The sequence below is a fragment of the Piliocolobus tephrosceles genome, chromosome 4, assembly GCF_002776525.5.
Source record: "Piliocolobus tephrosceles isolate RC106 chromosome 4, ASM277652v3, whole genome shotgun sequence".
Taxonomy (NCBI): domain Eukaryota; kingdom Metazoa; phylum Chordata; class Mammalia; order Primates; family Cercopithecidae; genus Piliocolobus; species Piliocolobus tephrosceles.
Window position 1 is genome coordinate 177,625,623 of NC_045437.1, and position 15,960 is coordinate 177,641,582.

At 55.8% G+C, this 15,960-nt stretch overlaps 1 protein-coding gene across 1 annotated transcript in view; it reads left to right on the top strand.

Moving 5' to 3' along the window:
* Positions 1-1,313: 1,313 nt before the first annotated feature.
* Positions 1,314-15,960, top strand: part of LOC111528387 (PH and SEC7 domain-containing protein 2) — a 48,274-nt gene continuing 33,627 nt past the window's right edge. Inside the window, exons 1-2 of the mRNA XM_023195089.3 lie at positions 1,314-1,481; positions 14,851-15,271. Coding sequence (XP_023050857.2) covers positions 14,901-15,271 — 371 coding nt within the window. The 5' untranslated portion in view covers positions 1,314-1,481; positions 14,851-14,900. The remainder of the gene's footprint in view (positions 1,482-14,850; positions 15,272-15,960) is intronic.

The following is a 15,960-nucleotide window of genomic DNA, read 5'->3' on the forward strand; positions in this document are numbered from 1 at the left end:
CCATGTCTGTGTGTTCATGGGTGGAAAGAAGGTCAGAGAAGCCTTCATGGGGGAAGGGGCATTTAAAGAGGAATTTGAGGGTTCAGTAGGAGTTCACCGAGCGCAGCAGGATCAAGGCCCCACTGGGCAGAGTGTGGATCATCTGCTGAGGTCTGGAGATGGAAGCAACTGGGTGTGGTGACCCCCCAGGGGCTGGAGTAGGGGAGGGGGTAGAAAGTGGCCTCCAGTGGCCAGGCCTGACTCTATCCTGATTTCCCTTCTCCCACGCACTGGGCCTGCTACCCCCTCCTTAGATCCCTGTGGGCCTTTTAACAGGGATCTGGTTAAAGGGCCTGGGGGCCCTTTAACACCTCTCTGAGAGGCGGACTCTTACTCTCCAGGTGCCTCACAGCCAGGAAGTTCTTAATGGCAAGCCCAGGTACAGCCAGTCAACCCTCTTCTTCAGTTAGAGTCCTGGGCTGAGAGGGGGGCTTCAGGGCCTTGATTTGCCCTTGGGGAGACACCATGGGACAGGTGCCTTGGGAGATGGTTTCCTCCACCCAGGGCACCCTCTGTCTCTCTCTGTCTCCTTATATCTGCCCAGGGAGGCTTCCCCTTGACCTGGCACTGGGATGTGGATTCTTGGTTGGACCCACGCCTCACCTCCTGCCTCCCTCAGGGTCTTTCTCCTTTGTCTCTTTCTCCTCTCTCCAGCCTCCTCCCCTCCCACTCTGTCCCGAGGCTCCTTCTCACCCCACAGCCCAGGTCTCCCTCCCGTCCGTCTGTCTCTAGGTCTCAGGGGCTCAGTCTCACTCTCTGAGATCCTTCACCTTGGTCCCCGGCACTCCCTGCTCCTCTCTTGGTGGGGTCTCCCGGGGGCTGGAGTGTGTGTCAGGGAGTTGGGGGGCAGGGGTCACTCCCTGAACAAGGACCCGCCCCCTCCACCTCCAGGGCCTGGCGGGTCCCGAGGGCTCAGGTTCTAGGCCGGAGGGTCCTGCCTGGGGGGCGGAGGTGGTTGGATCTGGCAGGGGGTTCGAGGACGGCAGGGGCCCGGCGGGGCTAGGAGGGGGCGGAACCTCGGGCGCTCCCCTCCCCCGCTTTCTTAAAGGGCCCGCGCGGGGCAGGGCGGGACAGGGTGGGCGGCGCCCTCCCCGGCACCCTTGGGGTCCCGGGGCGAGCACTGCGCGGCGGGCGGACAGGGCTGGGGGCCGTGCTCCCCTCCCGGCTCCGCGCCCGCCGCTCGCGCGCCCGCAGTGCCCCCGCCCTTCCCCGCCCTTCCCGCTCCTCCCTCCTCCTCCTCCTCCTCCAGCTCACGGCTCCGCTCCCTCCCTCCTGCCGTCCGTCCCCCTCGCTCAGCCTCTCCACACTGCGGCTCCGGCACCTGAAGGGACGCGGGCGGGCGCGGGCAGCTCCGACCGGCGGCGGCGGGGCGGGACGGGCAGCCCGGCGGCCTCCGATGGCCCCGCCGTGAGAGGCCGGACCCGCGGCGGGGACCAGCAGCGGTGAGTGGGGCCGCGAGGCTCCGGGACCCAATCCTACCCGCTGGCGGCCAGGCTGGGGTGGGAGCGGCCGGGGAGGGGGCCGCGTGCGGGGTGGGGGGCGCCGCCCTCGCCCTCGGTGCCCGCCCGGGTCCGCTAACAAAGCTACATTTCCAGATCAATTCCGCGGCGTCTGGAGCATCAGAAGGATACGGTTGTCATGGAGATGGGGCCGAGAGAGGAAGCCCGGGCTGGCCGGGTCTGGGCCGGGGAGAGGAGGCGCCGCGGGAAAGCCCGAACCCAGCCTGAGGGAGGGTGGGGGCTGCCGGCCCGATTGTCTCTCGGCTCCGCGGCCCACTACCCTCTCCCCGCTTTTGTATAATCTCGGGGTACGCGTGTGCGTGGGGGGTGCCAGTGGCAGCTTGGTGGCCGGGGATCGGGGCGTTGGGTACCGGGGCCTGCCGGCAGCCACCTTCACGAGGCTGCAGCTTTGAGGATTTATTTCTGTTTCCAGTTTCCCAACTTTGACAGCCCGGCTTGGCGGCCAGGCCTCCTCGGTTCTGCAGCTAGAGCGGGGGCTCGCACGGGGGCGTGGCAGGCAGGGCTGAGGAGGCACATAATGGCCGAGGCGGCAGCGGGAGGGAGGGGTCCCAGGAGCGGGCTGCTGGGGCTGGGTGCAGAGGGAGTCCAGATTGGGGACCACCCTGCCCAGCGGGCCCCCTCCTGGGAGGAGGCATTCAGATATTCCTAGAGAATGCAGGGACTCCCTGGAATGATCACTGGGGGCATTGTTTTTGCATAGCCCACCCCTTTGTCTTGGGGCCATCTTGGGGGGCCAGGAAGAGAACAGGGAGCAGAAGCAGCAGTCACAATGGAAGAGGGCCTAAGACTCCTGGCAGCCTGGGGATAGGCCAGGCTGAGCTTGTTGGGGATCAGGGAGAGGGCTCAGGGTTTGGCCAGGGCAGGTGGGCAGCCTGGGTTTGGACTTTCCTGGGTTCCCCAGTTCCTTTTTCTAGATCCTACAAACAAGAGCTGCTTAATGGTGGTTGGGGGTGGGAGGGTCACTGGGCTGGGAATGCCTCCAAACCCAACCTGTGGCCCAGGGCAGATGCAGTCATTCTGTCATTCTTCCACCCTCTCCCCAGGAGGTTAGGAACCAGTCTTCCAGGGAAGCTACAAGTTCTGGGGCCTGCGATCTCCGAATCAGTAAAGTGTACCTGCTGTCCTCCCAGCAACCCCTTTTCCCAATATATGCTGGGAAGCAGTGGCTTTTGAGTGGGGCTACTGCAAAGTTTGGTCCTGGTGGAAACATAGCAGGTCCCTAGAGTTCGGCCAGAGCCCCCAAAATATTCCCACCCAGTGGGGTGAGTAGGTGGGTGTGGCTCAGCTAAAGGAGGATGACTGGATTGTCCTTGAAAGGCCTCCCTCACTGGTGCCTCTTGCGAGATTGAAGTCTCAATGCTTGGGTGAATTGCACCCTGCAGCCCAGGGATGCCCTGAGAGGCCTCCCTCCTGCAGCTTGTCCTGGCCTGACAACTATGGGGTGCATGTTTCACAAGCAGACCTGACCAATAGTGCCTCCCAGGGTCTTCCCTAAAGGGAGAGAGCAAAGATAGCTGGAAAGAATGACTTCCTGCTGTAGACAGGACTGAGAGAGAGAGTGGCTGGGGGGCATTACTTCACCCAACTTCCATATATGGAGCATGTGTGCTAAGTACCCTCATAACAGTCTTTAGAGGGAGGCACTACCCTTATTCCCATTTTGTGGTAGAGTTGCTTGTTCAAAGTCACCTGGTTAGTAAGTGGCAGAGTAAGGATTTGCACTTTGCCAGAACTGTCTGATACTCAGATCTGTGTCCCCATCCTCTCCTCTTCTTCCCTGGAGATACAACTTAGAAGGGAGGTGGGAGGTGGGATAGAGTGCCTGTCCATCTGGGCAAGGGGATGATCTTGGGAAAAACAAGCACTAAGCTGGAGTTTCCTAGGGAGGCGGGATCAAGGCATTCCCATTCCGGACATTGGCTTGCAGGAGATCAACACTGCCTCTCGTGACAGACGATGCTCTAGACCTCCTTTGCCAGATGGTCTTTTCCAGGAAAATCTGTTTTGAGCGGCATCTTATGTCTGAGGCTCCGTATTTAGACTGGCTCTCTGAACAGGAGGATACACTTAGGCTGTCGCCCCTCGAGGGGTGTTTGGGGGAGTTGGGTGGGCTTGGGGCCAGACCTGGCTCCTTGCCACAGCTCAATGGAGGGGGAGGAGCCCATGTTCCTGCCCTAGTCTCCCTGGGGCGGGCTTGTTTTCCTTGTCCCTCTAAGCCGGTTTACCCACAGGTGAGTCCGCTTCCTCAGGGTCTGGCCCCCTTTTCAGCTGGTGAGCCACTCCAGTGCTGTGCCTGCCTGGCCTGGGGTAACTCAAGCGTCCAGCCCAGGGCTGGCCCACAGCTCTTCTTGCTCAGGTTTGTGGGCTGCCCTGGGAAAGGAACGTCCTCTCCTCCGACTCCTGCCCCAAAATCCCAACCCCTGAGCTCCTCTCTTCGGAATGTCTCCCTCCACTCCCTTCCTTCTCCCACCTTACTTTTTATCTTGTCAAAGCTGATAGTATGGTGAATACCCACCTACATACCCTTCACCTAGAGACCTAGATTTGCCAATTGTTAACATTATGCCACATTTGTTTTTCTCTCTCTCTCTCTCTTTCTCTCTCTCTCAACCTTTTGAAAGTAAATTGCCAACATTATAACACTTCACTTCTAAATACTTCAGTATGAATTTCCTGAGACAGGGACATTTTTCTACAAAGAGAATATATTGTTATCATACTCCAGAAGTTTAGTAATCATCCAATTTAACCTAACATGTCGTCCATATTTAAATTTCTCTAATTGTCTCAGTAAAGTCCTTTATAGCTGTTTTTTTTTTTTTTTTTTTTAAATTTGATCATGGAACATACATAGCATTTAGTTGTTATGGCTCTTTAGTATTCCAATCTGGATGAATCCCTGGCTTTTTTGAAAAATTTTTTATGACATTGTGAATTTTGAAGCCTTGTGGTATATCTCACATTCTGGATTTGTCTTCTTGCTTGCTCGTGATTAGAGTCAAGTTAACCATTTTTGGGCAAGAATATCCCATAGATGATGTCATGTCCTTATCAGTGCATGATATCGGGAGGCACCTGTTATTAGCTTGTCCTGTAGTAGGTGGTAGTAAGTTAGGTCACTTGGCTCAGGGGTCCCTGTATTTCAGTTCTGTTCCTCCCCCTTCCCTACCTCCAGAAGCTTCATCTACCTGGTAATCTGCGCACCAGGTCAGCAAATCTGACTGAACCCCTACATCAGACCAGATGCTGGAGAATAGAGAAGCAGACACAAACTTTCAGGGAGCTCGAAACCTCAGGGTTGGGGATGGGGGAACCACAACTCAGACAGGTACTGCTGGTACGGGAGAGGGGAGGCCCAGAGAAAGTAGTGAGAGGCACAGCAAGGGGAGAGAGCATGGGGGGGCCAGACAGGAAGGCAGGCCCAGGCTACAGCTAGCCTGGAATGTGGGCTGAGGGGTTGGCCTTTTCCCCAAGGGCACTTCAAAACCATTGAAGAGTTTTGAAGAGGGGATGATGAGGCAGTCTGGAGTGCTGGAAAGGCACTCTGAGGAGGATGGAGTGGGGCTGACTGGGCCAGCACATGGGAAAGAGACCAGCCAGGAGGCTGTGGCAGTGCCCGGCACAAGACACGGGGGACTGGATTGGGGCTGCTGCCTGTGGCACATAGAGGGAGTGGAGTTGTGTGGTTTGGTGGCCCTGCTGGGAGGGTGTTGCTGGTGGGGGATGTGAGAAGGGGATGGAGCTGGGAGAGATTTAGGAATCAGAATGGACAGGCCCTTGTGTCTGACTGGAGGTGGGGAGAGTGGGAAGGATGAGTTCATGTAGTGGCTTGGGAAGGGAGATGGAGGTTTTGAGTGTATGAGGTCTGAGGGGCTTTCCAGGCCAGAGGAATGGTGTGTGGGAAGCTCATTTGGTGGCCCCAACTGTGGCCCCCTTGCAGAAGCTCATTTTGAGATGTGGGCAGAAAGAAGAGCCACACATAGCCCACAGCAGAGGATGGATGGTGGGCTTCAGGCACCAGCAGGGGAGGGGCCTGAGCAGGGCTAGGCCAGCTCAGATGGCAGTTGCCCATGTGGAAGCCAGGATAATCCTGTCGCTAACTTGCAGACCCCAATTCCCTTACTTCATTTTGCCTCTTCACATTTGCTTGGCAAAACCCCAGCCCTGGTTAAATCCAGTGCCTGGCCTACCCCACTCCTGCACATGCAGCTGAATGGGGCTGAGCAAAACCACTGCCCTGACTGTTCTTACTTTCAGTCCAAGCGCATGAACTCTGAACTTCAGGTGGGTCCTTAGTGCAGTCCACCAGGCACAGCACAGGTTCTGAGGTTGTTGCCTCTCCCCTATGCTAGATGACTCTTTCACACTTGCTCTGTGTGTGTGTGTGTGTGTGTGTCTATGTGTAGAGATGGGGTCTCACTATGTTGCCAGAGCTGGTCTTGAACTCCTGACCTCAAGTGATCCACCCTCCTTGGCTGCCCTCCTGGGCTTCCCAAAGTGCTGGGATTATGGGCATAAGCCACTGCACCCGGTCATCATTTGCTCTTCTACCCTCACCCGCCCGCCTCTCCCACCCTTCCTTTCAGCGGATAATCTTTGAGAAAATATAAGCAGTCAGAGCGTCCTGAGGCTCCCAGCGCCATACTCACTGTCTGCCAGTGTCTGCACTCACTGTTCTGCTTTCTTCTGTCTCTGTGGGCAAAGCGTTCCTGCTCCTGGTTAAGGCCACCCCTCCACTTGTGCAGAGATCCTGGCCCCTTGTGTCTGCTTGAGAACATCACTCCGGCAGGGCCCCTGCCTGCATTATTGGGTCCTCCTCTTTGCTAGAGCATCCCATCAGCAGGTATCTTGCTGTTATTTCTTTTATCTTAAAAATGGTTCTGGCTGGGCATGGTGGCTCACACCTGTAATCCCATCACTTTGGGAGGCTGAGATAGGTGGATCACCTGAGGTCAGGAGTTCAAGACCAGCCTGGCCAACACGATGAAATTCTGTCTCTACTAAAAATACAAAAATTAGCCGGGCATGGTTGTGGGCACCTGTAATCCCAGCTACTTGGGAGGCTGAGGCAGGAGAGTTGCTTGAACCCAGGGGGCAGAGGTGGCAGTGAGCTGAGATTGCGCCCCTCCACCCCACCCTAGAGGACAGAGAGACACCCACTAAAAAAAAAAAAAAAAAAAAAAAAGGTCTCTTGTGTTCTCCAGCCAGCTACCGCTGCATCTCTCTCATCCCCTTTGCAGAGAAACTTCCAGAAGGGTTGTCTAGACTCATTGTCTCCACATCCTCTCCTCCCCTCTCTCTTGACTCCACTCTTATTGGACTCCACTCCGCTGACCTCTCCTCTCAAGGTTATCAGTAATGTTCCTGTCGCTGCACCCAGTGGTCAATTCTCAGGCTTATTGGCAGCATTTGACACGTCCAGTCTTCCTCTTCCTTGAAATATCTTCCTTGGATTCCAGGACACCCATTCTTCTGTTTTCCTCCTACCTTGTGGATTGCTCCTTGTCAGCCTCCTTTGCTGGTTCCTCTTCTCCCCCTCCCACCTCTTGATATCAGGGTGCCCCAGCACTTGCCCTGCACAGGCTCTCTCCCCTATCTCCACTCCTCCGTACAGATCCCATCCAGTCTTGTGGCTTTAAGTACCACCTATGTGCTGCCAGCTTCCAAATTTAAATCCCAAGTCTCAACCTCTCCCCCGAGCTCTAGTAGCCAATACAGCATCTCAACTTTCCTGTCTGCCAGGAACCCCCCCTCAACTTGCCCTTATTTTCCTCCCCAAACCTGCTCCACCCAGTTTCCCTTCTTGAGTGGTAACTCCATCCTTCTAGTTGTTCAGGGCACAAATATTGGCGTCACTCTTGGGTCCCCTCTCTCTCTACTGCCCCATGTACAGCCCGTGGATGAGTGAGGCTTTAGAGTGCCTGACTTCCCTTCAGTGGGCCATGGGCAAGAGAGAGGAGGTGACAGTGAAATGGCCCAGCACAGCCCCTTTCACACACGCTTACTTCGTACCACATGCTGTTGTATTTTCATCAAGGAGGCCACAACCTGCAGACCCTGAGCTGAAGTCCTAAAGAGGAGACAAGACTGGACAGGGAAGAGGAGGGAGAGGAAGGGAGGGCTCGGCTAGGGAGAGATGAAGAGAAGCTATATAACACAGAGATTGGGGAGGGGGTGGGGAGGAAGGTCACAGTGGGGGAGGCAGAGAAGGAGAGGAGTTGGGGGGGCATGGACAGAGAATGTGAGGACCTAGAGGGTGTAGGATATGTGAAAACCAGGCAGAGAGAAGCGAGGAGGAAGCTTCTTGGTTTCTGTCTCTTGGCTGTTGAGGCGGACTATGGGGAGCTGCTCAGAGGTGGAGCTCTCTCAGGTCTGCCTTTGCCCAGGTGTTGTATCCGAGGCTGGGCTGGTTGGGAGGATTTGCACTTGGTCAGTCCATTGTAGCTCTCAGGATTCAACTTTCAACCCACAGGCTCATATTAGCCTGTGGGCTCCATGAGCCTGTGGATTGAAGCAGTGTGAGTCCAGTGCCCTCTGAAGTTGGAGGAAGGTGGCCCAGTGGTCATTCTGCCTGTGGACTCTCTTGACCAAGACACCTTAGTCCTTTGTGGTTCCTGATAACTGAGGGTTCACCCCGTAGGGAAGTCAGTTGGGCATAGAGTCACCAGCTGTAAACATGATTTGAAATTTGACAGCAGACATTGTGGATTTCATTAGTGTTAAGGGCTCTTCAACCAGCATGCAGATGTATGCAAATGCTAAGCAAATGAAGGTACCAGTTGGCTGGAGGGTTGGGGAGAGAAGCAAGCTGGGAGATGTCCAGGAATGACCTTTGTGGAGCGAGCCCCAAGGGCCCCTGAGAATCCCAGCAGAGCACACGCAGGTTAAGATGCCATTGTGCATGCAGCCCGGGGGCTTCTGCTTGCCTGGCCATGAGAACATGAACCCAAGGCAAGGGCTGGTTCCCTGGTGGTCACACTGAGAGAAGGAAAGCAGGTGGGGGTTGGTTATCACTCCAGACTGGCATTACCTGAAAGGTGATGGGCATCTTTAAAGGGGGCGTAGGTTCCTGGCCCTTGCCCTACATTTGTGTGTCCTGAGATGGAAAGATAGGAGTGAACCTGGCCTTGGGTGAGGATGTTAGAAGGGTAGGACAGTAGGGACCTCAGCTGCCTTGAGAAAGGGAGAGGGTGCCCTCTCTGGTCCCCCTCCTGGCCCCACGGGAGTCTTTCATTTGCCTCTACCCTCAGGCTGGGCTTCTGAAGCCCTTGCCTCAGAACTTTCTCTGACAGCTGCCAAGGACGAATATCCACTGGGTGCCCGCTGAATGGCCTGTGCTGTGTGCTGCTGTCCCGGGCATGGCCCCTCTGGGGGTAGCCAGCTTGGTTCCTTGCAACCCCTAGAAGGTTTTGGGAGGCAGCAGCCCTCCCTTGAGCACTGAACACATGCCATCTCCTTTAGTCCTCACAGGTGCCTTGAGAGGACAAATGCTGTCGGCATCCCCCATTTATGGAGGAGGACACCGAGCTCAGAGAGGTGGGCAGTTTTCCTGAAGTCACACAGCTCGTGGGTAGCAGAGCTTGGATTTGGAGCCAGGTCTTTCTGAACACACAGGTAGGGGCACTGACCCGCTCTCTCCTGGACTGTCCCAGTCTGAGGCCCTTGCAGCACAAGGCGGTCCAAGCTGGGAAGACCAAGTGGGTTAAGAGGGTTTGGGGTCATTTTGGGATGTGGCATCTGGGAAGTTCCCGAGGCTCCTGGGTGGGCATCCCTTCCAAATTATCCTGGGCATCTCCCTGGGCAGTTGGGAAGTGGAGGAGGCTGGCCTGGGCTTAGGGAGGGGGCCTGGAGCTCTTGAAGGTGGGAAGATCCTTAACTCCAGGCCTCTTGGTTGGCAGAGGCTACAAGGGAGCATGGTAAGGGGGGCCCAGCTGAGGGCTCTTCCTGGCAGCACCCTACTGCCCATGCTGCCAGTGGCCTAGCAGGTCCTGTGGAGCCCTGGAGCAGTCTAGGCCTGGCCATCCTAGGCCCCATGGCGGAGTGGGGGCATAGTTGTTCAGGGTCTGTTATGAACACTCCCTACATGCCACCTGTTTGCACTGATCATCCTTTAAGTGTCTGTGCGTGTCATGTATGTTCATGTGTGTTCACATGTGTTTGTGTGTCTGAAGATGCTAGCTCATGTGCTAAAATCTGGGTGGTCTAGGGAATTTTGGGTAGGGATTTTGGGGAAGAGTAGTGAGCCAATGGGGGTGTTCAGGGTGGGTTTCCAGGGGGCAGAGAATAGGTCCAAGAAAGTTTTCTTTGCCAAGTAGCCCTCATGGAACTCTCTCCAAGTATCCAATGTCAGACGGCAGGTCCTTGGAGATCGTCCAGGTTAGGGTATGGAATTAAGGATGGATAGGGGGCTTTGAGCCTTTCCAGATATACTCTAAATATTGCACACATTTGTGAGATTTCCGGGGCAGGATCCTCCATCAAGTGTACAAAGAGGTCCAGGACTTGGAACTGGTTAGGGATCGATGGTGCACGTGGGGACATGAGGCCAAAGAGGGGTTTTTTTGTGCCCAACTTCCCCTAGCCCACTGGAAGCAAAATGAGGGTCCTGGTGCTCCTAGATTTGCTTCCCTGGGTCAGCTGTGGTCTCAGCCTTGCCACCACACTGACATACATTCCAGAACAATTTTCTCTGATCCCAGTTCCTTCTGCATACTCAGGATGGTTTTGACCTGGATGCCCGATGATGTAGATCTTACTGCCCTTAACCTTGCCCCTAGGACTGCCGGTGCCTTGTCCACCTTTCCAGGCAAATCAGGGGGATTGCCTCATTAGCGGCTGCCCAGTTCCCTCTGTGTGTGCATGTGCGTGTGTGTGTCTGTGTGCGTGTGTGTGTCTGTGTGTGTGTGCATGTGTGTGCGCGCATGTGTGTGTGCATGTGTGTCTGCGTGTGTTACGTGTGTGTGCGCGCGTGAGTGTGTGCATGTATGTGCGTATGTGTGCATGTGTGTGCACGTGCGTGTGTGTCTGGGCATGTGTGCATGTGCCAACCCATGCCTGCATTGTATGTCTGCTTTCAGGTCCTGCACCCATGCACTTGCCCCTGTGTCTTACAGAGCGTGCTGGCCCCTGGAGCCCTCCCTGGTGGGCCCCCACCTCCAGCCCTGTCCTTGGGTTTCCCACAGTCCCTGGCTTGGATCCCACCATAAAAAGGGTCTGTAAGATTATTTCTTTGACAGTCTAGCATTCCATCAGAATCTCAGCCTTGCTGCTTTCCAGCTTTGTGACTCTGAGCAGTTCCTCAACCTCTCTTAGCCTCTGCCACAAATAGGCATGATGATAATCCTTGTTATTCATCTAACAAATACTTTTAAAGTGCCTACTGTGTGCCAAGCATTGCAATGGACTCTGAGGAGACAGCCGTGAACATGACATAGTCCCCACCCTCACTGAACTTACATCCTAGTACAGAGATGGGCAGGGAATCAGTGAACACATAGAAAAGGGAGCTTCAGTTCTACTGACTGCTATGGTGCTCCATGGAGGAGTGTGATGGAGTGCCAGGGGTCAGAGAGGGCCTCTCTCAGGAGGCAGTGTTGGAGTTGAGCCCTGAGTGGCAGAAGAGGCTCTTTTAAAGATCTAGGGAAAGAGCATTCTAGGCCAAGGGTATAGCTGGTGCAAAGGCCCTGAGGTGGGAATGAACTCGGGGAGCAGAAAGAAGGCCATTGTGGCTGATGTGGGAGAGCCTGGGGGCATGGGGTAGAGGGCAGCAGAACCAGCTCCTGCAGGACCTTTTCAGGCCATGCTGGGGAGACTGGATTCTAATCTAAGAGAGATGGTTAGAGGACTATGAGGAGGGAGGGAGGTTTGTGTTTTTGCAACTCCCTCCAGCTGCCACAGGGAGAGTGGGGAGGGGGACAGAGTTGTTCAGGAGAGCTGAGACCCAGGAAGTGCACTCAGCCCTGGCAGTTGGCTGAGCCAGGGTTCCACTATCATTACAGGACCCACCTCAGCTGGTGCTGAAAAGAGGCTGCTGAGCCCAAGGTCATTCCAAGGGCTGAGGCTAGTGGGAGCCCCTGTCCGGAGAGGGACTTGGATCAGGCCAAGAGAGGCTGTGGGGGATCTTGGCCAATGTCAGCCTGTCATTTGCAGGCGTCTCCTTGGGATGTGTGCCCAGTGGCCCAGCTGCGCCCGCTCCCCTGCTCTCGCCAGCAGGACTGGAGGTGGGAAGGGCCACTGCTTTGGGCCAACTCTCTTGGTTGAGGGTTTGGGCCCTTGATCTCCTGGGAGGTTTTGGCGGGGGTCCTGGGAAACTGGGGGCTCATTCTGCGTCTTCAGCCCATCTAACTGCAGAGGGAGGCTACTCCTGGGTTCTAGAGACAGCTACGCTGTGGGACCTCAGGCAAAGCCTTTCTGGGTTCTGTGCCTCAGCCTTCCTCATTTGTCAAATATGGTGGTAGAAAGAGTGGAGCACAGCTGCCTTTCATCCTTAACCTTGTGGTGAGTTTGCCCTTCCTTGGACCTTAGCTCTCTCAGTGTTCATGACATTAAGTTTCCCAGTGGCCCTGGGGGAGAACAGAGGTGATACTCCCACTCTGTAGGTTGGCTCACAAAGGCAAGAGGGAGCAATGATGAGTCCCAGGACACACAACGGTTCAAAGTGAGCACATGGGGCATAGTCTTACACCTCTGCTCTAAAACCTCCCCTCTATGCTGCCCTCCCTTGGACTCAGCAAGAGAGGGGGTTCTGGCTCAGCTACTTCTGGGCTCAGCTGGTCTGCAGTCCAGGCAGGGACTCTGGGCCCCCCGCCCAGAGTAGAACTCAATGCTGCCCCTTGTCTGCCCACCTCCAGAAACAAAGGACATGGCCCAGTGCCTGGTGTTGGCAGGACCTCCATCCTGCTCCCTGCTAAAGCAGGACATAGCAGGGCAGGTAGGGCTGGAGCTAGCCTGAGGCAGCTGCTGGAAGTTGGGGGTGGGGTGGAGGGGGTCTCCCAAGAGGTCCTCAATCTGTCCACAATTCTAGCTTTGGTGCTGGTGTAGGCTAAGCATCAAGTGAAGCTGCTGATACTCTTAAACCTCAGGTTTCATGGAGGCTTAGGCAGAGCCCTGACTCAAGGTGGTGGGCTCAAGCCAATGCTCATCCAGGCCCCTGGGCTAGAAAGCAGGTCAGAGGACTGAAACTCAGGCAGCAGGCCAAAAGCCCCCACTTCTTTTTCCTTTCTAACTGTCCCCCCTCCCCCCACCCTCAGTTGAGTCTCAGTTGAGAAGGTGACTTCTTGTTTTTCCTCCTCTGAGTATACAACCAGAGGGAACGGATTGAAATAGCAACTACAGCAGCAGGGATTTAGGGCAGACCAGAAAGAATTCCTTACTCAGTGCTCAACCTCTAGAGGTCCCCGATGTCCTAGGATCAGGGCCCAGATATTTTAGAGCCTAGCTCTTCAGATGTTTAAAAGTCTGTGGGCTTTTTTTTTTTTCTTTAAAGTAAAAATCTCCCTTATGCAGTCATCAAAATTCTAGGAGGTGAGGGTCAGTGTAAGTGGGCGGGGGTCCCAGGTCTGTCTGTTCTGCCCTCCTCTTTTCTGCTCCATATTTGAAAACCCAGGTTAAATAATCTTAACTGGATTGTGGTGGCTGAGCTTCCCACAAGGGCCCAGAATTCCTGAGAAGAGGACCCACTTCCCTCCCCAGGCTCTTGTTCTTTAAGTGGGACTTTTCTTTTGGAGCCTACCTCAGTGTTCCCATACTTGCCTCGTTATAAGAATCACAGAGGACCATACCCCTTCCCTGTAGCTTCTGGTTCTGGAGGTCTGGGATAGGGCCTGGTAATCTGCATTGTACCAAGTCCCTCAGGTGGTGTTTATGACCAGGCAAGTATAGGAAGTTTGAGCTCACTTATATCCCTGTTGTTGCCCCTGCAGCTCATTCTGCTGTAGCCCAGAAGGCCGGCCAGTCCCTCTCTTGCAGCCTCTCCTGAACCCCCGGCATCCCTCTCCAGAGCAGAGTGGTAGCCAAGGCCCAACAAGGGGAGGAAGGAAGTGGCCCAGCCAGAACTGGGAGAAATGGCCCAGATTCCTGCTTCTCTCCAGGGCATTTGGAGGGGCTGATCTGTGTCCCCACTGGCAGAGGACACTTGGGGAGGGGGTTAGCCTAGCCTAGGTGGGGCCAGGGGCAGAGAGGGGAGGAGGAGAAAGCCAGAACACAGCCTGTTACACATTACATCTGCCCTCTCCATCTGGGATTAGGTTGGGCAGGAAGCCTCTGGGAAATGTGGGCTGGTCCCAACCCGTTTGAAACAGTGGAGGTGAAGATGATGGGTAAATGGGTCTCCTCATTTTACAGATGAGAAACAGACCCAGAGGGGAGTGGGGCTGGCCTGGACAGGCCAGTGAGGAGGCCTGACCTGGACTCAAACGAGGTCATGCAGGGAGTTGGGCAGAGCAGGGCCTGACTCTCCTTCCAGTGCTCTCCCCAGAGTGCCCCTTGGCGGTCTCCTCATGAGTCCTTCCTTGCAGGTGGGCGAGCTCTGATAGGGGTCCGGGAGTGGAGGGGAACCCCAGGCCTCCCCCTTCCTCCCAGACAACTGGGGCTCTGGGCTGTGTGTGTGGTGGAGGCAGCCTGGGCTCTGAGAGGCTCCCGGGTGGCGCCGCCCGCCCAGCACCCTGGACAGCGCCCCACGCTGGGCTATCCCTGGCTGTCTCCAGGCTTCACTTTGGCTTCTGGGGTGGGCCCTGCTCCAATTAGGCTGCGTCTGTTGACTTCCTTGCCTCCTCTCTGAACTCCTCCTTGAAGACAGCCTCCCAGCCCAGTTCCCTCCATTAACCACAAAGGTAAGGTTGTCTCATCTCTGGCTCCTGGAGCCAGGGCAAGAACGCGGGAAGAGGCTAGGGGACCGGCTGCTGTCAGTCTGTGGTTTGTCACCATCACTCACCAGCAGGAATGAGAGGGGGCCCTGCTGGACCCTTCTCCACTTCCTCCCCACTTGGATCTTCCTCAGAGGGCTTTGGTGAACTCTGGCGGGCACAGCAGAGACACAAAAGGTAACAGGAAGGGCAGGGACTAGGGCACAGTGGGCTGGCCAGGGTCAAGGGTGAGGTGAGGTGGCTGCTTGGACGAGGCAGTGAGGGCACCATGGCCCAAACCCACACTCCAGCCAGAGGGCCCCGAGGAGATCGTCTCGGCCATCTCCCACTTTCAGGCAGGCTGCTCTGCCACTGGTCCTGCTGGACTTCAGGTGCCCCCCAGCCCCAGCCCCGTCTGACTGGTTCTTCCTCTCTCCACCCACTGCCAGGTCTAGAGGAGTCCCAGGAGCAGCCAGGACAGGCGGAAGCGGTGGCTGCCATGGAGGAAGACAAACTCTTATCTGCAGTGCCTGAGGAAGGCGATGCCACCCATGACCCCAGCCCGGAGCCTGAGGAGGATCCGGGGGTCCGGAATGGAATGGCCAGTGAGGGCCTGAACAGCAGCCTCTGCAGCCCAGGGCATGAGCGAAGGGGCACCCCAGCGGACACTGAGGAACCCACGAAGGACCCAGACATGGTCTTCCGTGGCCTCAGCCTTGGCCTCTCTCTCACCAACGGCCTAGCCCTGGGGCCAGACTTGAACATTCTGGAAGATTCAACAGGGTCCAGGCCCTGGAGGGCTGGCGTGCTGGCAGAGGGAGATGATGCTTCTAGGAGCCTCTGCCCAGATGCTGAGGATCCTCAGCTGGGGTGAGTGGATGTCTTGCTATGGGAGCTCACCACATTTGGCTACTCTGTTTTTGTGTGGCCTGGGCCTAGCCACTTCGTTTCTCTGGTTCTTGTGTTTCTCATACATAAAATGGGGATTTCATATCCCTCTTTTGCCCAGATTCTGGGTGTTTTGAAAGAACAGAGCTGCTCTCAGTCTGTGATTTGTCAGAACCACAGACTGACTTTGATGGAGAACTCAAAGGCCAGCAGACTGGGGGGCTGAAGGTTGTACCATCATGAGCTGCTTCTTTGTGGGTTGCGGGGGGCGGGGAGTGCTGCCCTCCCTCCATCCCAGGCTGGGCATTTGAATTCTAAGTCCTTTTAAAATGCCCAATGTGAAAAGTAATCTGGTTCATCCCTCTGCTTCCTTGAAATGAGACTCTCCCAAATCCTTCAGCTGACTCCGGGAAAGCAGGCTTTGGGCTTTAATCCCTCTCAGCTACTCTCACCTGCAGTAATCGTCAGGAAGTTCTACCAGGGATCTTACTTCAGTCCTGCTTGTTGGAGTTACAGCCCAATTTCTATTGTCCTCAGCAGATGGTGGAGAGACCTGGAGTTTTGGGGGTGTGTTGGACAAGCAGAGCAGGGAAGGGACAGAGAAATGTCTAGAAGGCACCAGGGTGGGCTGAGAAAAGAAGGCATTTAGAAGTCTTAGTGTGCATAGCTGC